This window comes from Lissotriton helveticus, chromosome 4_1 (assembly GCF_964261635.1).
Source record: "Lissotriton helveticus chromosome 4_1, aLisHel1.1, whole genome shotgun sequence".
Classification (NCBI taxonomy): Eukaryota; Metazoa; Chordata; class Amphibia; order Caudata; family Salamandridae; genus Lissotriton; species Lissotriton helveticus.
Window position 1 is genome coordinate 361,310,214 of NC_136063.1, and position 22,208 is coordinate 361,332,421.

General features: G+C 48.3%; 1 protein-coding gene across 1 annotated transcript in view; it reads right to left on the reverse strand.

Annotated features, from left to right (window-relative positions):
• PKHD1L1 (PKHD1 like 1) overlaps nt 1-22,208 on the reverse strand; it is a 466,042-nt gene that overhangs the window by 76,031 nt on the left and 367,803 nt on the right. The window contains exons 62-63 of the mRNA XM_078686145.1: nt 16,849-16,960; nt 16,625-16,741 (exon numbers count right to left, since the gene is read on the reverse strand). Of these exons, the coding sequence (XP_078542271.1) occupies nt 16,625-16,741; nt 16,849-16,960 (229 nt within the window). The remainder of the gene's footprint in view (nt 1-16,624; nt 16,742-16,848; nt 16,961-22,208) is intronic.

Here is a 22,208-nt window from a genome sequence, read left to right on the forward strand (position 1 = left end):
CTTTCACTTCCCCAATCCTCCCCATGCTGCTTCTGGCCCCCGTTGCTCCCATTCCACCACTTGGCCCACTTTAAAAAAAGAAGGTTTTACGTATTACATTATTGTATGTAATCACTGATCCATCTCGGATCAGTACATAGTAGGGATAACACCTATATCATTTTGTAGGCACATGCATGCATGGTGCGTGCACCTATAAAATGATGCACACAGCAGCATCAAAGGCTTTTCTAAGAAAAACTTTAGCCATGCTGCACAGCATTGGGTAATCAGTGCAGCATGGCAAAAATCAGTGGTAAAGCCAATAGGTCACAATGGCGAGACCTATCGACTTTGCCAATGCTTGTCTGTTTCAAGAATTTGGTATTACTTGTGAAGGTATGCATAATGTTTACATGCAGCAACTGTTACTTCCTTTAAGGGATAAATGGTTAAGGGGTCAGTGACAATTTTATCTCAGAGTACAGATTCCTATAACGGAAAAGGTAGTTCAGAGTCATAGAGATATGTCCTAAGAAATGTGGTACTGTGGAATTTTAGTTCGTGTACTGAACATCATCTACGCCATCTTGCAGACTCACGTATGAACATACACGACAGCCATTTTAGGTACCATGGTCTCCCTGTTCACGATCACCCGTCAGCACACTTCCCTGAACCTTGCGAGCCTCCCCCACGCACCCTGGCTGTCCCCGCTCTCACATGCACAAGTCATGAGCCCTCCCCTCCCGCATGACTCTGTCTCTGAGAATCACACCCCGTGCCTGACCAACACCTTCTTTCCGTCCATGAATACCCCTCTTTTGATGACCTCTTCCTCCGAACCTAATTTTCTACATGGACCGCTGGTCATCCCTTAGCCTGAGGATACAGTTTATTGCCCACTACTGTATGCACTCGCCTTTCTTGAAAGGAGCCACTATTGATCATGACCTCCCCACCCCCTGAGATTCGATCAGGCGCACACATTCCAAAGGAATCGGCAGAACACTCAGCTGCGTGATAGACCCCTGCCATTGTATGAGGGGTAAGGGCCTCTACTGTTGTCATGTGTTGGAATGGGCCGGAACTGGGGGGGTGCCGGGGATGTCATCCTCATACTTCACAATGTCTTTGTTGTAATAAAGAGCGTTCACATGTCTTAAACCAGTGTATAAAAGACCAGGCCTCAGAGAGGCTGGGAGAGCACCTCGAGACGATACCTTGTTGTCCGATCTGACGTGTTCTAATCCGTCGGAATAAAACTTGTTTCCTGTCTTCCTGTCTCCAGCGCCTGCCTCTTTATTGGATAACTTCGTATGGTATTAGAGGCGTTTAACGCCGGGCAAATTTAACTTAGGAAACATCAACTAAATCGCCTGACCATTTTGAATTGATCTTTATCAATTGGCGTCCCAAACGCGGGGCCCATCAGCGACACGTGGATCCAGTGGGAGAGATCCCGACGACAGAGTGAACGACTGCAACGATCGGAAGAGCTCCTGTCCGATAGACCCTCGTCTGACAGCCGATCATCTGAACTTCACTGATTCCGAGCAGACCTCTCCCGAGTGATCTACGGTCCTGACTGGGAACCACCAGGAGTGCCGCGATAGCAACAGAGAGTAGAGGACGATTGGGCGCTGGAAGCGGAAGACGAGAAACGGTCCGTGCGGTCCGGTTAAGGTTGTGACACGCGACAAATTGCGAAATTGATTGTTTGATTGTTTGAAAATACTAGTATTACTCATTTTATTGTCTCTGAGAGATTCTCTATTTGCAAACAAGCACAGAGTCGCCATACTCTGTTTAGTCTTTGCAGATAGTGAAGGGTAGGTAACGCGGACTTTTGTCCCCCATTGTAATCTGCCGTGCCTATTTTTCTCCCCATTGATTGATTGTTTGAATCGAGCATTGAATTGTTCGAAGTTGGTTCTCTTAAGGATCTTCTCTGCTTACAAACGGGGAAGAATAGGAATATTCTCTCTCCCTTTGTAGAAAGTGAAGGGTAGGTAACGCAGGCTTTTGCCCCGATTGTAACCCGTCGTGCCTACTTCATTCCTCATTGATTGATTGTTTATCCAAACATTGACTGTCTGGAATTGGTTCTTTCTGGAGGTATTCTCTGTTTGCAAACAGCGTAGAATAGAATATTCTGTCCAGTCTTTGCAAGTAGTGAAAAGATAGGTAGTGCAGGCTTTTGCCCCCCATTGTAATCCGTCATGCCTATCTTCTCCCCATTGGTTAGTAGTTGGGTCAACCCGGACCGCTTATTAGAGATGAACCATCCAGCTCCATTGGAAGGCACCTCTAATAAGGACATGTTTACTAAGCAAGGACTAGTCTCTATAGCTTATAGTAAGTTATGGCATAAATATAAAAAAAAGAATACCGAAAGTCAGTGGCCACTGATAGGTTCTTTTGATGAAAATAAAATAAAAACGTTAGAAGCAGCTGTAAAAATAAATAAGGCAACGCCCACTATGCTCGATAGTATTGGCATGTGGCGCAAAGAAGCAGAACAGCGAAGGAAAAGAGAAGAAGCAAAAATAGTGAAAGAGTTACGAAAAGCAGCCCATCTGGCCGCAAAAGAACTAGATGAAGAAATAAGAAGAAGAGAGGAAGTTAAACAAACACAAGAATCAGGACTGGCAGGCCAATGCCCTGTCAGGACCCCCCCTACGCTCTACCCGGAGGAACTCGAGACTGGCAAACAGCTAACAGCCAGACCAAATAGGTTGAGCAAAGATGAGCGGGATGGAATCGACAAGATAGCAAAAACATTGGTAGAACGGAAGGAGAGCGAAGAATATACGATGAATATGCACAACTCACATGCCGGTAGTCACAGACGGCATTTCATTTTACGGTTCAGCTACCACACCCTGAACGCATATGAGGATAGGTACCAGAATAAGGGTCCTGCAAAACTGACGACTCTATATAGAAGGGTCGATGTTGGAGATGGGACTGAGAGCGATGTGACGGACCTCTTCATGCAAACGCTTGAGGTCTTCCGCCACCTCGCGGAACAGAAACCAGAGGTCAAGATCAAAGTCCCTGAGACGATTGAGCCCCCATTAGAAGCGGCCAACACTATGATGCCTATCAGAGAAGCCGCCCCCTACTGGGTTCCCCCAAGAGGTCAGGGAACAAACGATGATATCAACCACGCAGATGCAAAGGGGAGGGTTGTGTACAACTGGGTTTACCAACCGTGGGATCGGCAAGATATTTTAACTTTTAGGCAAACCCTGCCCGATTTAAGAAAGAACCCTACAGCATTTTATACCGAACTAGGCACAGCCTTCGGTTCAACCATAATGACTCTATCGGACATTGATTTGTTTTTCGGGTTGTGTCTGCCGGCCGATGTGTGGAAGCAAATCCGGAAAGCCGACCACACAGATCTGTTCGGACACACCTGGAAACAACTCAATGAACTAGATGGGCAGCGAGAGCCCGGAAAGAAACCTGTAAAAGACATACTGGAACTCCCGGACAAAATAGTGCAGAAACTAAAGACATTGATCCCAGAGAAGAAGGTAGACTGGTCGGTAGTCACGGCTTGCCGTCAGAAACCCCAGGAAGACGTATCAGAATATTTCTCCCCATTTGAAACGGTGTTCTCCGACTACAGTGGCCAAGACATGACCACCGCAACCGGACAACACCTATTCGTGCAAAACTACGTAAAGGGGCTATCGCAAGAGGTCTCCCAAAAGTTACAGACGAGCGAGAGTAGTTGGGGAGCCTCCAAACCTGCAGCTATCCTTCAGATGGCTCAGTATTACGAACACCAAAAGAAGGAGAACGAGAGGGCGACTGAGAGAAAGAAAAAGGACTTAAAGGAACGAGTGATGATTGCTCAATTGCAGGGAGTGACTACAGGAAGGGAACGGTATAGGGGAAACTACCAGTCGAATGCCCCTAGGAATCCGCCCCCTAGAGACCGCAACCCCACATCCGGAGCTCCACGAACTGACCTCGATGAGAACCAGTGTGCATTTTGCAAAGAATTTGGACATTGGAAGTCTCAATGCCTGGCCCTTCGGGAAATGATTAAAAATAAAGAGACAAGGGACATGACAAATGGCCCCAAAACTGGAGGGCAGGGGCGAGGGCAGACCCACGACACCATCAATGACCGACCTGGCAGACCAAACACGTTTGACCGCCCCCGACAGAATCAGTGCCAACAGTCCGACTGCAACGATGCTCACGACTCTGCATAGGACTGCCAGGGGCAAGGGAGGGATCCAGTCGAGCTCTGTGTTGACCAGCAAGGTCCTTACGTCACTGCTAAGGTCCTGGGTACAAAGTCTCCATTCTTGGTAGACACTGGAGCGACACGTAGTGTATTATCAAAGCGACTGATTCCAAGGGCACCCTTGTCTGGCTCACACATTACATCGATAGGTTTCGATGGAACGCCCTCCACTAACCCCCTGTCTGTACCTATCTCCTTTGACCTAGGAGACAACCCCACTGACACAACATTTCTGCTCTCCTCCAACTCCCCTGACGCCATTATGGGTATTGATTTACTGAAACATTTCCGAGCTACTATTAGGTGTTCCCCGGATGGAGTCCGAGTCATCCTGTACGACAACCCGAGCATGTCCAGACCCTACCCCGCAAGACATATGTACACCATAACAGATGCTGACCTATCCTCGCTCGATACCCTACCCCTGTACCTATGGGCCAGAAACGACTCGGATGTAGGACGAATGATGATCGATCCTGTACACATAACTGTTCGACCAGATGCAATACTCCCGAAACTCCCACAGTACCGGATATCGCCCGAAGGCGAGAAGGCATTGGTAGCGATTATTCAGTCCTTGGTAGATGCAGGAGTGGTAGAGGAAGTGGTTAGTAATGTCTGCAATAGCCCTATCCTGCCCATTATTAAGAAGCAAGGTGAGGGAGATGAGAAAGCATACCGCTTCATCATCGACCTGCGAGAAGTCAACAAAGTGGTGGTACCACAGTACCCCGTAGTCTCAGACATCGCCACCATTCTGACTCTCATCCCGTCCACCGCCACCACCTTCACCGTTATTGATCTTAAAAATGCATTTTTCTCTATCCCCATCCATCCAGACAGCCGTTATCTCTTCGGCTTCACTTTAAAAAACCGTTCATACCGATTTTGTAGAGCTCCCCAGGGCTACACTGAAAGTCCCAGCATTTACATCCAGGCCCTCAAAAGACAGCTGGACGCCGTCCAGCTACCAGATGGAGTGGTGTTGATCCAATATGTCGATGATATCCTTTTGGCGGCCGACACCACTCCACTTGCAATCACGGCCACTATCCAACTCTTGCACTTTCTTGCGGAGAATGGCCACAAAGTCTCCAAAAAGAAACTGCAGTTCTGCCAGCCCCAAGTGACATACCTAGGCCATCTCCTGTCCAAAGAAGGGAGGAAACTTACGCCCGACCGAATTCAAACCATCCTAGACACCCCCATTCCAAAAACACAGAAGCAAGTCCGTTCATTAGTGGGCCTTACCTCTTTCTGCCGACAATGGTTACCAAATTTCAGTCTCATTATAAAACCCCTACTTTCCCTGTTGGCCAAAGATGTTCCGTTCCCACTCCCTTGGACTCCCGAATGCCAAGCATCCTTTATGGAGTTGCGGGATGCCCTTTGCTCGGCACCCGTTCTAGGAACACCAGATTACTCCAAGCCCTTCTCCCTCTTCACTCACGAAAGGGAGGGATGCGCATTGTCTGTTCTAACTCAGCCCATCGGCGCCAAACAACGCCCTTGTGCCTATTTCTCTGCCACTCTTGATCCAGTCGCCAGAGCTCAACCTGCCTGCCTTCGAGCAGTAGCCGCTGCTGCTGTCTCTATCCGCCAGAGTGAGGGAATTGTACTTTCGAACTCTCTCACGGTATTAGTACCCCATGCAGTTGACACACTTTTGAACCAGACCAAGACTCAACACCTGACTAGTGCACGACTGACAGGGTACGACTTTACTTGCACCCCACATCACCCTGAAGAGATGCACGACATTGAATCCTGCTACACTGTTGCCCTTGCCCGAAAATGACCCCGATGTGCCCCCTATACACGACTGTGTGACCCTCACGGATGAACAGACCAGGAGTAGAATTGACCTCCGAGGCGTTGCTTTTACAGACCCTGATGGAGAACTATGGGTAGATGGCTCTTGTATCAAACTCCCAGACGGCACCACTTCTGCTGCCTATGCGGTGACGACAGCTCGAACAGTAGTTGAAACAGCTCGCATCACACAACGATCCGCACAGGCAGCAGAGCTAATTGCCCTCACACGAGCATGCATCATAGCAGCAGGAACCACGGCGAACATTTACACAGACAGCCAGTATGCCTTCGGGGTGGTTCATCATTTTGGGCTCTTGTGGAGGGAAAGGGGATTCCTGACGTCCCACGGCACGCCCATCCTTCACGGAGATCTAGTCTCCGCTCTGATTGAAGCAGTTCTCCTCCCCAAACGATTAGCAGTAATCAAATGCCAGGCACACAAGAAAGTGACAGACTTAGTCGGACAGGGAAACGCACTAGCCGACATCACTGCCCGAACCACAGCTGAGAATAGGACAATGACACGCATGTATGTGACCCGGTCACAGGCAGAAAAATGGACCGACGCTAGGGAAACAATTAGGGACATCCAATCGGCCAGCACACCACACGAACTGACTGAGTGGGCGCGGATGGGTCTAAGGGACGATGAGGGCTGCTGGCGGACAAAAGACACCAACAAATGGTTGCTGCCTGATGCATACTTGATCCCCATACTGACCATGGCACACTCCCCTGCACACATAGGTTCTGCCCCCATGATTGAACTCATTTCCAAAGTCTGGCACAACAACAAGATCCCCGACTCAGCCAAACGCCTGGTCCAGCAGTGCCTTATCTGCCTACAACACAACCCCGGGAAAGGAACTGTGGTACCCCGGGAAGGGTTTGGGATCCCCGGCCACCCCTTTGAGGTCCTCCAGATGGATTACATCCAGCTAGAGAGGTGCCAAGGCTTGAAGTACGTTGTCACGAAGCCGGGCTCCCTGACCTGGATGAGCTCCCTGACTTGGACGGACGGGGTGTGCCTGCTAACGTCTCTTCCTTTCCACCCCGTCAGCAGGATCCTTGCGACGTTTCCTGGGCTTCCCCGGCTCTGCCTCCAGCACGTCAGTATCTGTATCCAGCCTCTATGACGTTGGGGGCGTGTTCTCCGACAGCGTCTGCAATCGACCACTCAGGTGCCTGGACGTCATCTACCGCTGTCCAATCGGGGGAGCTAGGGGCGTTTAAGGAAGCTCCGTCACTTTCATTCAGCGCGGAACCTTTGGGAAGTCAGCCGGAGCACGAGGAAGACGCCGCCAAGGAGGAAGAAGGAGGAACCGTCGTGGAACCGCTTTTGGGACCCCTGGAGCAGAGACTCGACAAGCCAGGAGGCCAACGTTTCCACGAGCCGCCCCGCCACACTTCCAAGTGAGAAGTGTGGCTCCACAAGGTACGAGGGCGTTTTCAGGGATTGTTTACCTCACGGGGTGGGACAGGGTAGCCTGAGGGTGGTCACTCTCGCCGTGCCTTGCCGTCCACCTGCACTCATAGGTAGCTATAGACGGTGGTAGTAACCTGGTGATCCCTCACTACCCTACCCTCTCTCTCCCTTTGTATATATCGATACCAGTCCCTAATGTGGCTCTTTTCTTTTCTCGAGTATATCTCCGGAGCAGCGGCCATCTCTCGTTGAGTCAAGACCGGAAGTGAAGACCCCGGCAGTTCACCATCGGAGAGACTTCTCGTCTATGTTTTCTGTACTTTATCCCCTTTGCTTGAGACTAACCCGGTATTATTGAAGTAAATAATAAAAACCGGTTACAGATAGACTTCGACTCGTGGCGACTCTCATTCACCCGACCCCCCATCCCACAAGTGGTGCCGTGACTCGGATCCTTCAGTGACCAACGCCATCCGATACAGAATGGAGAATCTGTTGACCCAAATGGAAGCCGACAGGTCCGCGTTTACCCAAGCCATTCAGACCCAGTCCGACAATCTTCTGAAACTGGCTGAGGGACAAACACAACTGATGACTGTGATAGGACAGGGAAGGACTTCAGCTCCACCTCCAGGCACTGTTGTACCGTTACAAAAATTCAGTCCAGGCGAGGACCCACTGGCTTTCTTTTTGAACTTCGAAAGAGCGGCAAGAGCCAGTTCCTGGCCTGGGGATAGATGGCCCTTCTACTTGGCGCCATTATTAATCGGTGAGGCCCAGGCAGCTTACCAGACAGTGAACCGTGATGGAACAACTGCTTATGCGGTCGTGAAACAGTATATCCTCGACAGGTTGGGGGTGGACGAGGAAACTCATCGACTTAGGTTTCGTCAAGAGAAAGGATCACCCGGGGATTTACCCAAAACCTTGTTTTTCAAGTTAAAAGAGTCTGCGGACTTATGGCTTAAACCCCAGGAAGGAAACGTTGATGCCATAATGAACAAGGTATACCTTGAACAGTTCATCGAGTCCCTTCCCTATAGCACTCAGAGGTGGCTTAAACAACATGCCGGGTTAACGTTGGACCACGCTATAGAAATGGCGACTTGTTACGCCCGAGCCCAGGGTAGACCTTATACGAGGGAACCAGAAAAAAATGCCAAGTTGTTGCCACCTGTCAAAACTGAAAAAAAAGACTTTCCAAAAACCTATTCCTGAACCAGCGAAGGTGCGGTTCCAACGACCTGAACTTCCCAATACAGGCCCTCAATGTTATGATTGCGGAGAGTGGGGTCATATCGCTCGGTTTTGTCGGAAAAAGAGAAGAAGAACCCATGGACGTGAGCTATGCCCCGAGGTCCATCTTGTACGCTCAAGAAACCGGAACCACTTTCTATGTACGAGTCTTATTGAACGGTACTAGAGTAAGAGCGTTGCTGGATTCCGGCTGTAAACAATCTGTTATAAGAGAAGAGTTGGTAGATCACACCTCTCTCCTTACAGGGAGACGGGTCAGTATCCGTTGTGTCCATGGGGACGTTAAGGAATATCCTGTGGCCAAGGTCACGTTGACAACACCCTCAGGGAAAAATATGGACGTAGTCGTAGGAGTTATGGCTAGTCTACCAGAGCCTGTAATCCTAGGGACAGATAACCCCACATTCAGCACATTGTTGTTAGAAACTCTTCACCACTTGTCCCTTGCTAGTGATGCCTTGTTAGCCGCAGAACCCTGGGCCACGGACACCCATTTTAGGACAGCCCAATTAAATGACGCAAGTCTTAGCAATGCATGGCAGGTTGCCCGAAACGGACAAGACCCGTCCACCAGAAGTTATCCCACCTTTGTCGAAAAGAATGGCCTACTGTATCGGCTCGCCAAGGCTGACGCCGACCCTCAATTGTTGGTCCCGAATAGTTTTCGTGATCAGATCTTGTTTTTTGGTCATGCTCATCTGTTAGCCGGCCACTCTGGGGTAGACAAAACAGGTCAGTCCATCTTACGTCATTTCTTCTGGCCAGGTATTTATGCCCAAGTCCAAAAATATTGTCAGGAGTGTAGAATATGTCAGAAGCGTAACCCGTACACTCCTCCTCCTGTCCCTTTGGTACCCATGCCTATTATAGGGGTTCCCTTTGACCGAATAGGGATGGATTTAATCCGCCCTTTGCCGAAATCCTCCCGAGGACACCAGTACGCCCTAGTCTTGGTTGATTACGCCACGAGATATCCCGAGGCTTTTCCTCTTAAGGCTGCTACTTCAGCAACGATAGCCCAGAGGTTGGTTGAGGTCTTCTCTCGCATGGGTTTTCCGAAGGAGATTGTTACCGATCAGGGCACCCCGTTTGTTTCACGGTTGATGCAACAGGTGTGCAAACAACTAAACATCAAACACATCAAAACGTCTGTGTATCACCCACAAACAGACGGTTTGGTTGAGCGATACAACGGCTCCCTTAAGTTGACGTTAAAAAAACTGTTGTCGGGTGATGGGAAGAACTGGGATCAGTTATTGCCTCTGGCCCTCTTTGTGCTCCGTAGCCAGAAACAGTCTAGTCTAGGGACTTCACCATTTGAACTGTTGTTTGGGAGATCCCCCAGAACACTTCTTGAAATCACTAAAGACAGTTGGGAGACTGAGGGAGCACAGGAAGCCGAGGCCCTTTTGGATTACACCAGGCAACTACAGAGCAGGCTACATAAGCTTAGGACACTGGCTCACGAACATTTAGCGGTGGCTCAAACCAAACAGAAAACCCTATATGATCGGGGTACAAAGTGGAGGGTACTAGACGTAGGCGATTGGGTTTTGATTCTCTTACCCTCCTCTACACATAAAATGAGGAAGGAGTGGCAGGGACCCTTCAAGATTTTGAGGAAAATAGGACGCACTACATACTTAGTACAATTAGGAAGAGGTAAAACCCAAATGTATCACATCAACTTACTTAAAAAATGGTTAGGGACACCCCCTCAGGCAGTCAATGTGGCGTCTCCTGTACCCGATACAAGCCACACAGTTGGTGATGCTCCTATCAACCCTGAGCTGTCTGCTACCCAGCAACAAGAAGTGAAAAACCTACTCATGTCTCATGCAGCAGTCTTCTCGGATCAACCGGGCCGTACCCACTTGGCGGAACACAGTATACCTACTCTCCCCAATGCAGTGGTAAAACAAAAGCCCTACCGAATCCCAGAGGCAAGACGCGTAGCGTTCCAGGACGAGGTAGACAGTATGCTGAAATCCGGAATCATAGTACCTTCCCACAGCAATTGGTGCTCACCGGTGGTCTTGGTACCGAAGCCTGACGGTAGTATCCGATTTTGCATCGATTTCAGGGCCATTAATCGGGTGTCTAAACAAGACGCATACCCCTTGCCTAGAGTCGATGAACTACTGGAACGCCTTGGTGAGGCCCGGTACATCACCACCATCGATCTCACCAAGGGGTATTGGCAAATACCCCTTGCTCCTAAAGACATGGAAAAGACGGCGTTCTCAACCCCTTCTGGTCATTTCCATTTCACGGTACTTCCATTTGGATTGCATGGGGCGCCAGCAACATTCCAGAGGGTCATGGATACGCTGCTGGCACCTCACTTACGCTATGCGTCGGCCTACCTGGACGACATTGTGGTGTTTAGCAAGACATGGGAGGACCACTTGACACATCTTGGGAACATACTGACCAGTCTAAAGGAGGCCAATCTCCACATTAACGCAAAGAAATCCCGATTTGCTTTCCAGCAGGTCAAGTATCTCGGGTATCTCTTAGGGGATGGACAGATTAAGCCTCAGACTGAGAAACTGGAAGCAATCAAAGCACTACCCTACCCCTCTACAAAGAAAGAACTCAGGGCCTTCTTGGGATTGGTGGGTTACTACCGCCGTTTCATTGCTCAGTTTGCTAGTCTGGCAGGGCCCCTCACTGACCTACTCGGGAAGAACACCAAGTCTGCTACACTCCCCTCCCCTTCTGTTGTGCAGACTTCGGCCTTCCAGGCTTTGAAGGACGCCTTGACTTCTTCCTCTGTTCTAGTGTCTCCTGATTTCCTCAAACCTTTCATTCTCCAGACGGACGCCTCTGGAGTTGGTATTGGTGCGATTCTTTCCCAGGTGGATGTGCAAGGAGCCGAAAGACCTGTGCTCTTTATCAGTCGCAAGCTGTTTCCTAGGGAGCAGGCGTATTCGACGATTGAAAAGGAATGCCTGGCTGTCCGTTGGGGTGTGGAGAAGTTGAGGTACTATCTCGAGGGGAGGCCCTTTGTGTTGTATACTGATCATGCTCCCTTGACTTGGCTCCAACGCAACCGTGGGAACAATGACCGCATCCTGCGCTGGTTCCTGGCCCTACAGCCATACCAGATTGAGGTCCGTCACAGGAAGGGTTCCTTGCAGGGTAATGTTGACTTTCTGTCCCGGTATCCGCTTCCCCCCGATCGGGTCAATCCTGGGGGTGGGATGTGTCACGAAGCCGGGCTCCCTGACCTGGATGAGCTCCCTGACTTGGACGGACGGGGTGTGCCTGCTAACGTCTCTTCCTTTCCACCCCGTCCGCAGGATCCTTGCGTCGTTTCCTGGGCTTCCCCGGCTCTGCCTCCAGCACGTCAGTATCTGTATCCAGCCTCTATGACGTTGGGGGCGTGTTCTCCGACAGCGTCTGCAATCGACCACTCAGGTGCCTGGACGTCATCTACCGCTGTCCAATCGGGGGAGCTAGGGGCGTTTAAGGAAGCTCCGTCACTTTCATTCAGCGCGGAACCTTTGGGAAGTCAGCCGGAGCACGAGGAAGACGCCGCCAAGGAGGAAGAAGGAGGAACCGTCGTGGAACCGCTTTTGGGACCCCTGGAGCAGAGACTCGACAAGCCAGGAGTCCAACGTTTCCACGAGCCGCCCCGCCACACTTCCAAGGGAGAAGTGTGGCTCCACAAGGTACGAGGGCGTTTTATGGGATTGTTTACCTCACGGGGTGGGACAGGGTAGCCTGAGGGTGGTCACTCTCGCCGTGCCTTGCCGTCCACCTGCACTCATAGGTAGCTATAGACGGTGGTAGTAACCTGGTGATCCCTCACTACCCTACCCTCTCTCTCCCTTTGTATATATCGATCCCAGTCCCTAATGTGGCTCTTTTCTTTTCTCGAGTATATCTCCGGAGCAGCGGCCATCTCTCGTTGAGTCAAGACCGGAAGTGAAGACCCCCGCAGTTCACCATCGGAGAGACTTCTCGTCTATGTTTTCTGTACTTTATCCCCTTTGCTTGAGACTAACCCGGTATTATTGAAGTAAATAATAAAAACCGGTTACAGATAGACTTCGACTCGTGGCGACTCTCATTCACCCGACCCCCCATCCCACATACGTATTAGTCATTGTATGTGCCTTCAGCAAATGGGTGGAAGCCTATCCGACCCGAGATAACACTGCCATGACTACTGCCAAAGTACTACTGAAAGAGTTTTTCCCTCGCTACGGCCTTTGTCGAATTTTATGGAGCGACAATGGCCCCCACTTCATAGCTGAAGTTATCCAACTAATCCTGAAGGGGTTGGGGGTAAAACAGAGATTCCATGCAGTCTTCCACCCCCAATCCGCTGGCCTGGTTGAGCGACACAATGCTACACTGAAACTGAAACTGTCAAAGATAGTGGCCACCACAGGACTTAAGTGGCCAGATGCCCTCCCACTGGCATTACTATCGATGCGCTCCACTCCCACTAAGCACCACCTGACCCCCTACGAGGTTGTGTTTGGGCAACCAATGAACCTCTGGACTGCCCCCAAGCCGAGCTCCATTCACGACGTCCCCGACGTCCTGCTGTCAGATTATTTATACAAGTTAACTAAAACGTTGTCTGTCATTCTTCAACAGGTGCAGCAGGCCATCCCCGATGCTTCCAGGGGTCCCGGTCACGATATCCAACCGGGAGAGTATGTCCTAGTCCGGAATTTTCAACGGGCAAAGAGTCTGGAACCCCGGTGGACGGGCCCCTGGCAAGTACTGATCACCACTCGGACGGCTCTTCGAGTGGAGGGGAAGAAGCACTGGCTGCACGCACACCACTGCAAGAAGGTTTCCTCGACCCTGGCCACGACAGACAACGTCAGCACCCAAGAAGAGCTCCTGAACAAAGACCGACCATCACTGAACTGCTATCCTGATACCGAGGCACTTGAACTTGCAAAACACTCTGATCCCACTGTGCCATCCCGAGAAGGGTATTTCCTGCGTCGAAAGGAGGGAGCTTCGGCTAAGTAGGCCACTGACTAAGTTAAAAATCTCAGAACGGTGACCCAAAGCAACCAAGGGTTACCCGGAGAGAAGCTAAACAAAGTCTGTGGTTCTGCCCACTACCGAGCACCTTGAAGATGAAGATGATGGAAGCGCCAGATAAGAAGATGATGGAAGCGCCAGATAAGAAGACGTCGGAAGCAACAGGAAATACCCACTACAGGAACCCAAAGACTGATAATTTGCACAAATCAAAGACAATCGCTTTCTTCATTGTCTTCCTCTTTTGCCTCCTCCTCATGACTTCCTTCTGGATCTTGGAGGAAAGCACACCCGCTCACCAGATGTTGCCGACCACTGTACAGCCAACCACCATGAAAGAGCACCACCTTATCACCCTTTCACCTCAGCTCCGAGAAAGGCGTAAGGAGTTCTGGAACAATTCCTTCGTGCAACTGTTACACCAGCACAACCTTGCTGCAAATGCCACGAACTGCTGGATCTGCGGGTTGCTCCCGCATGCTACCGGACACTCCATCCCCTTCATCCCTTCTCCTTTCTCAGTTCACAGCTCCTGCCTCGCCTGGTTGATCCTCTTGCAGGAAAGCCACAAGGACAACGCCGCTTCTGGTCAAACAGTATCGCACTTCTACTATGGGTTCTGGCTGAACAAAACAGGAAAGACGTCTGCCCCCTTTTGTCCTGTGCTTTCAGGTTCAGCCTTCCTTGCGAACATCCCGGCCAAAGAAAGAGTCGAAATGCAAGTGCTCCACAATCCAGCCAGACCCACCTTCTCCCACCTGCGGAAACAAACGGCTGCCACCCTGACCGTGGCCCTGTCTGTCATCAATGTCACAGGACTTGTATGCCTCGAAGGCCAGGGAACGCAGCTGGTGGGTCACAGTTCCTGTCGTATCACCAAAACATTGGTCTCAGCTGACCCCCCCTCCTTTGTTGCTTCCCCGAATATGTACTTTGTTTGTGGCACCAAAGCTTACACTTGGCTCCCAAAAGGCTGGAGGGGTACTTGCTACATCGCCTTCATTCTTCCTCCCACATACGTGGCCCCAGCCTACCATCACCGGCAAAAGCGCGCCGGAGACATTGGGCAAGCCGACTCCACCGGAGCACAGTTCCTGGATGCGGCAAAGGGACTTGTTCCTCTGTGGGGCCCAATGGCAAATAGCCGCGCTATCCGACACCTGACACAGGCAGTGGAAACAACCATTAACATCACGGCTGGCATCCTTGCTAACAACACGGCTGAGCTTCAGGCAGTCCGCCTGGTGGCTCTTCAAAACCGCCTTGTTCTAGATGTGGTTCTGGCCGACCGTGGAGGTGCATGCCGCATCATCGGCTCCAGCTGTTGCACCTACGTGCCAGATAACTCACCTTCAGTCTACAAAGCAATCGAACACCTCCACAGACTGTCCTCAGAGGTTCACCAGGAGCAGGAAGGATGGTCGCTTGGAGGCTGGTTCTGGGACACTTTGAAGGACTGGGGACGGAGATTGTTTACGTTTATATTGATACCAATCATGATACTATGTGGGTGTTGCTTGGGTATTCAATGTTTGCCACCTCTGTGTTCACTCGTTTCCAACTGTACGTGCCCTAAGACTTTGGACTTTAAAACTGAGCACATGAGTCCCCTATATGAGATAGAGGTGCGTGGTCTCATGGGGATCGATCCAAACTGACAAGCTGGCGAGACATGTTAAAAGGGAGGACTGTGGAATTTTAGTTCGTGTACTGAACATCATCTACGCCATCTTGCAGACTCACGTATGAACATACACGACAGCCATTTTAGGTACCATGGTCTCCCTGTTCACGATCACCCGTCAGCACACTTCCCTGAACCTTGCGAGCCTCCCCCACGCACCCTGGCTGTCCCCGCTCTCACATGCACAAGTCATTAGCCCTCCCCTCCCGCATGACTCTGTCTCTGAGAATCACACCCCGTGCCTGACCAACACCTTCTTTCCGTCCATGAATACCCCTCTTTTGATGACCTCTTCCTCCGAACCTAATTTTCTACATGGACCGCTGGTCATCCCTTAGCCTGAGGATACAGTGTATTGCCCACTACTGTATGCACTCGCCTTTCTTGAAAGGAGCCACTATTGATCATGACCTCCCCACCCCCTGAGATTCGATCAGGCGCACACATTCCAAAGGAATCGGCAGAACACTCAGCTGCGTGATAGACCCCTCCCATTGTATGAGGGGTAAGGGCCTCTACTGTTGTCATGTGTTGGAATGGGCCGGAACTGGGGGGGTGCCGGGGATGTCATCCTCATACTTCACAATGTCTTTGTTGTAATAAAGAGCGTTCACATGTCTTAAACCAGTGTATAAAAGACCAGGCCTCAGAGAGGCTGGGAGAGCACCTCGAGACGATACCTTGTTGTCCGATCTGACGTGTTCTAATCCGTCGGAATAAAACTTGTTTCCTGTCTTCCTGTCTCCAGCGCCTGCCTCTTTATTGGATAACTTCGTATGGTATTAGAGGCGTTTAACGCCGGGCAAATTTAACTTAGGAAACATCAACTAAATCGCCTGACCATTTTGAATTGATCTTTATCAGTACCTAACTTTAGACAGGTCTGCAAACAATATTGCAATTCAAAATATCTGAAATGTGCCATATACTAATAAATGATGCCACATACTAATGTATAAGTGCAGAGAGTATATAAAATGTGCCATATACCAATAAATGATGGTATGTATGTATGCATTATTGTTATTACTATTATCATAAAATTCTCACAATAATAGAAATAGGAATTGTGATACAATTATGATTAGTATATAAATATATATTCTACTTAGGAAAGATTAGTAAGAGCCATCAGAGTGGCAGTGACAAAAGGAAGGCTAGAACAGTGCACACCTACCTTCTACAGTCATTAAGCCAGTGATAGCATTGTAAGACATCAGGCCTGCCATAGGCTTTCCAGGGGCTCCATTGTGTCCTGAAGCAAAGGTTGGCCAGCAGATCCCACTTCTACCGCCTATAGTGTGAGAAGAGAAACACATTTTAAGACAATGTTTACTAATTTAACCCCATGAAATCAGTGATTTAAACCCATTATCAATTTTCACTGACAAAGAAGCTCACCCTTTGGCGGTCTTGTGCTGCGGTGAGCACTGCTAAGCTCTATATTTGCATCACTGCTGGTGAGGACATCAGAGCAGTTGAAGTTCGGACTACTTCCCACAAGCAATGAGTTCTGAAAATAGAAATATCTGCTAGTTCAGTGTCCAATATATGCCCCGCCACTATAGTATTGCAAAATATACTAATCGCACAAATACATCAAAGGTCCATTTTGACATCACCCTATTTATATATGAAATGTGACATCTAAGTGCACCACAACTCAGCTGCAACTCGACTATTTTGCCAAGAAATCCAGTCCTTTCTTAAACCGCTTTTATATTTTATAATCTCATTTTAACACTAATAATGTCGAAATAATCAAATAACATAAAACCAGCTGCAGTACTCGTGATTGCCCATGGTTGCCAAAATCCCGCGGAGCATAATAATAAGAGTGGCTGGCATGATCTCCAAAAATTAGTGTACGCTCAGTAAGTAAACACTTTTACAAGGAACTGACGCATGTGCATAGATGCATCAGTTTCCTTGCGTCACCTTCAAATGTCCTTGCACCATCATGGATGCGCTGTATTTACAATACAGGGCACCATGGCGCAAGGAATTACAGATGCGTCAGAAATTCTGATGCATCTGTTGGAGGAAAAGTGACGCATTGTTGGAGTTTATCACAAAAGTGATGCAACTCCAGCAATGCGCCAGAAAACATAGATAGGTCCCATGTAAAATGCCCTGCGTCAATCCTTACGCCTAATCTGAACAGGGGTCGGGATTTTGATGCAGGGAAGGCGTAGAGTGACGCAGTGAAATCTTGTAAATTTCACTGCACTAGTTCTACATGGCTTTTTGCATGGGAACGCCTACCTTGCATACATTATACCTGCGCCAGGTATAATGTGACGTAGGGCTTTACAACGTGTCGCTTCTCCTTAGATGCGCCACGTTGTAAATTTGCCGCAACTTTTACGCCGCCGCTGCGTCACAAAAGTGACGCAACGGCGGCACAAAAGTAACGTAAGGGGCTTGTAAATCTGCCCCTTTGAAGTTTCCTATTCAATAAGTATATACTAAGCAGGCACTCCGGAAATCAAATTACGTTTCAAATCCAATGTCTTGTTAACAGCATTCATCGCAAAGAGAGGGTTATCCATTCTAGCAATTATTATTCTGACAGCAGACACGCTTCGTTCCAAACAGAGCTTCCTATCCTATTCTGTAAACAGGACTAGTTAGACACCTAGAACGCTGACACGTCTTGATCGGACACATTTATCAGTGGCTCAACCTTCAAATGTGTCGTTACAGGTATCACAATATTATTTGTTTTTTAACACAAATATAATGGCATGCTATGACTAACTTGGCCTCCTCACAATCGAAAGGTTTGACGGTTATCTAAAATCAAATCCAAGACGTTTTGATTCTCATGGGTTTGTTTCAAGTGTTAGTAGTTTCATACATTCCTGGAGCTGATCTGAGTTAAAAAACGTCCAATGCTGCAGCAGTGACACCTAGTGTCAGTCATTGAATGCCTCGACAGAAATCAGTGCTGATGCAGTATCAGTCAGGGTGTGCTAGGATAGAGGAGTGGAGTTTATGCTTGTTTCAGCTTTCTTTTGATAGATTCCTTAGGAGTGCGATATAGCCATGAGAAGTTTGCACTCACATACACTTTGTGTGACTAATTTGGGAACTAAGAGGGTTTATAGTCAAGGTTTCGTAAACTCTTTCATCTTATAATGTATGTTGTGTGTAGTAGAGACATATATGACAACTTCGGGCTTCACCTTAACACCCAAGAATAGTTTAACATTAAAAGTGTTGTGAAATAGTTATAATGACATTGTCGCAACAATGTTGTAGAACTTGGGTATTCATGATATCGTGGACAGTAAAATATCATGTTGTATCGGTCAGAGAGAGGTGCTCCGAAATCTGTGAAATGCTAATTTACTAAAAGCAGTAAGCAGGAATTGTATTCCTGACTCTTCTCCCTGACTAACATTTAACTTTATTGCACTGTGAAACGTTACATGTATTTGTGTTCGCACTGCAGGTGGACAAGACAGTTTAGAGAATGGGCCATTGCTCAGTTGATGGTTAGGCCTGGGAAGGAATGCGATAACGAAGACAGAATGAATTCTAGTGGGAGATGGAGATGGTACCAAGGACACGAGGGGAGTTTATCGTGTGAAGCAGGAGAAGGGAGCAGATGAACGCTGCTGGGATAATGGAAAATGACTTTAGAGTTGGGAGGTGCCAGTACTAGATGGCTGCTTTATACTAATGAAGTTAGGGACATCTGGCACTCTTCTTGCAGACCTTTCAAGGTACAGACCTCTCCTGGGACTTGTGGCATTAGGCTACATGACCAATGTCGGAATTTCCTTTAGAAGGACTCTGATGACTGGCACTTTCGTGCGTCCCTTGAAACTTATTTGTAGGTTTCCCCTCTCCTTAGTGTAGGGATAGGTAAAGTACATCGAGATAAATTTTTCCAGAACTTCAATGCAATCTAATTTACGTTTGTGCCTTCCAATAACCTATGTGCCTGTAACTGAACTTGTAGTTTTCTTTTTGTTATATAGGGTGAATCGGTTCTTGTGGTTTGGCTTCATTTTATTTTCTCTGTATTTCGATATTATGCTTACCCTGATATATATGAACCTGTTTCAAAATCTACAATACATTGATTAACAACTATCAAGTAGTGGACTTGAGTTACAGAGACATTTCTGTTTCTGCATGGGTGAATTGAGGAGTTCCTTACCTCTCAAGGTGCTAACAAGAACCATCAACCTAGAGTTGGGGAAACACGTTTCCGCACTAGCACATGGTAGCTTCATTGGATGGTTCTGCACTTGAAGGGAGGAATGAGATCTAGGTCAGTTCTAGAGCCCGATTATAGTGTCCCCTGCAAGGAACCGAATCGCGAGAGGGGAACAAGTGGAGTTCCGCTGACGTACAAAGAAACCAGTAGTGTAGAGGAAATGAGTGTTAACAGGTAGATGACAGTGATGGTTGTTCGATTTTGCGGTAAAGAGTCGGCAGTAGGATGTCTTGTGAGAGTTGTGTGAATGTGGTGATAAGTTGTTGAAGTTGTTACTGAGTTTGACGTGATCTAAGATCCCAGGATATATAGTAAGGTGCAGAAGACACTGTGATATATTTGTCTGCTGTGTTTTGTGGGGGTTTGTTGTCAGACATCATCAGCCCAATTGAGATAGGGAACTTTGTGTGAATGGGACAGTTTGAATAGTGTAATGGACCTTTTGTGCAGTAGAGAAACTACGCTGAGTCAGGTGATTCCCCGCAGGCCAAGGTTTAATTTATAAGAGAGTGCATTTTTGGAGTGACTGACAATTGTTGTTTAAAGAAAATGTGTGTGTGCGAAGAGAAATTGTGACAGAGGGTGAGCCGCTGCAAAGAGTGAGGAGTGACATCAGAAGGTACTGCGCTGTGATAGGTGGATTGGGAACTGTAAGTCTACTCTTGTGTGAACCCTGACGTTTTACAATTTGAAGGTCAATTACACATATTGCAAGAGAAAAGGAATATGAAGTGTTTTAAAGCGATCAGAGAACTGTTTAGAGGAGATGCGCCTGTTCTGACTATTGTGGGGGAAGAGAATACCCAGAGGATATGCCTGCTAACTATACGGCTTCATTCTGTCGTTTGAGGATAATAATTCTGTTGTATATTGATTCTTCTTGTAATATGGCTGACAGTAGTCATTAGCCCTTCCTTAGTGTTTTCACCTTCTCAGTCTCCCAGAATACCTGTGCGTGTTCTAACTTGTACCAGAGTGTTCTACCTGTGTCAGTTGAAGGTCTGGTCAGCTGGTGAGATTTGTACTCAGCTGTGTCCTACAATAAATCTACATGTAATCAACTAGAAGCATCCTGTCATCTATCACCATCCTATTTACAACATTTTATCCCACCCTCGTCGCCAAAATGTTGTAAATAGGATGCTTCTAGTTGATTACATGTAGATTTATTGTAGGTCACAGCTGAGTACAAACCTCGCCAGCTGACCAGACTTTCAACTGACACAGGTAGAACACTCTGGTACAAGTTAGAACACGCACAGGTATTCTGGGAGACTGAGAAGGTGAAAACACTAAGGAAGGGCTAATGACTACTGTCAGCCATATTACAAGAAGAATCAATATACAACAAATTCATTTGAGGGGAATGTTGTATGCTATGACACCTTTACCTAGACCCACACAGTTTGAAGCACTTGATGCAAGGATGCATGCTGCACATGCCAAACAGAGAGATTGTTATCAGGGAATGATGCAGAAATGCACGCATACCAGGAGGCACAGTAGGACACGAAACAAAAAAGATGTGGAGTAGACATGATTGAACGAGTGAGATTGTACTCGGCACTAGTGACGGAGTAGAGGATGGCACGGGAGGATGGGAAGAAAGAGCAGGCGGACAAAGGGGAGGAGGATAGTGACAGTGATGTCGCGGATAGTTTGCTCGAAGGGTTGTTGGCGGAGCATTCACCCCCATATACTCCATAGTACTCAGGGAGTGGGGGAAATCCTAATGACCCTGCGAGTACCCCGGCACTTGCAGCTGTCAATCTGCATGTTGTAGGGACTCTATCGACAGAGAAAGCTCAGATGGTGTTTCAGAAGCATCCATACATTATTAATCCTGGCCTTGACTTGAGGATCCCGGATGCCCTTACGGTACCTGTCACCATTGGCCACGGTGGTGCCAGGTGGGGATGCCACACAGGAAATAGTGGAGGGCCCCCAGATGAAATTTGTTCAGTTGACTCCAATGAATGCAAACACCCACGGTTCTGCTACCGCGGATTCATCTGTAGTCCAAATCGTGCTGGGGCTTGTTAGGATGCTCTCAGAGTTCATAGTGGCAGGTTTGCCTATATGGGAGACCCAGAGTGTGTAATAGCACCCCCAGAGAGCAGATTAATACCCCAAAAATGCCTGAAAGACGGAGTATGTTTGATGTTTAGGACTTAGAGAAATGGTTGAGGGAGCACAGTCATACTAATGAGAGAGCACAGATGTGAGTTCAGGGACACTCAAGTCAGTGGTGAAGGTGGATTTGTTGGATGTGCTTAAGCTGAAAACTGAATTAGATGCCTTGATAAGTGGTATCTTAGAGCTCTATTCAATAGATTCCTATCAGCCAAATGAATTGTTGCTCCTTAGTAAGGATGTGACTAGAGGGGCGAGGGAGGCACATGGAAAATGAGCTGAAATGGCTACTGAATTTGAAGTCGATATGGATAGGATGAATGGGCTGCAGGAAAATCATCGACTTGAGTACAGTGACCAGGATCTGGAGAATTTGAGGACACCAGGACTTAAAACA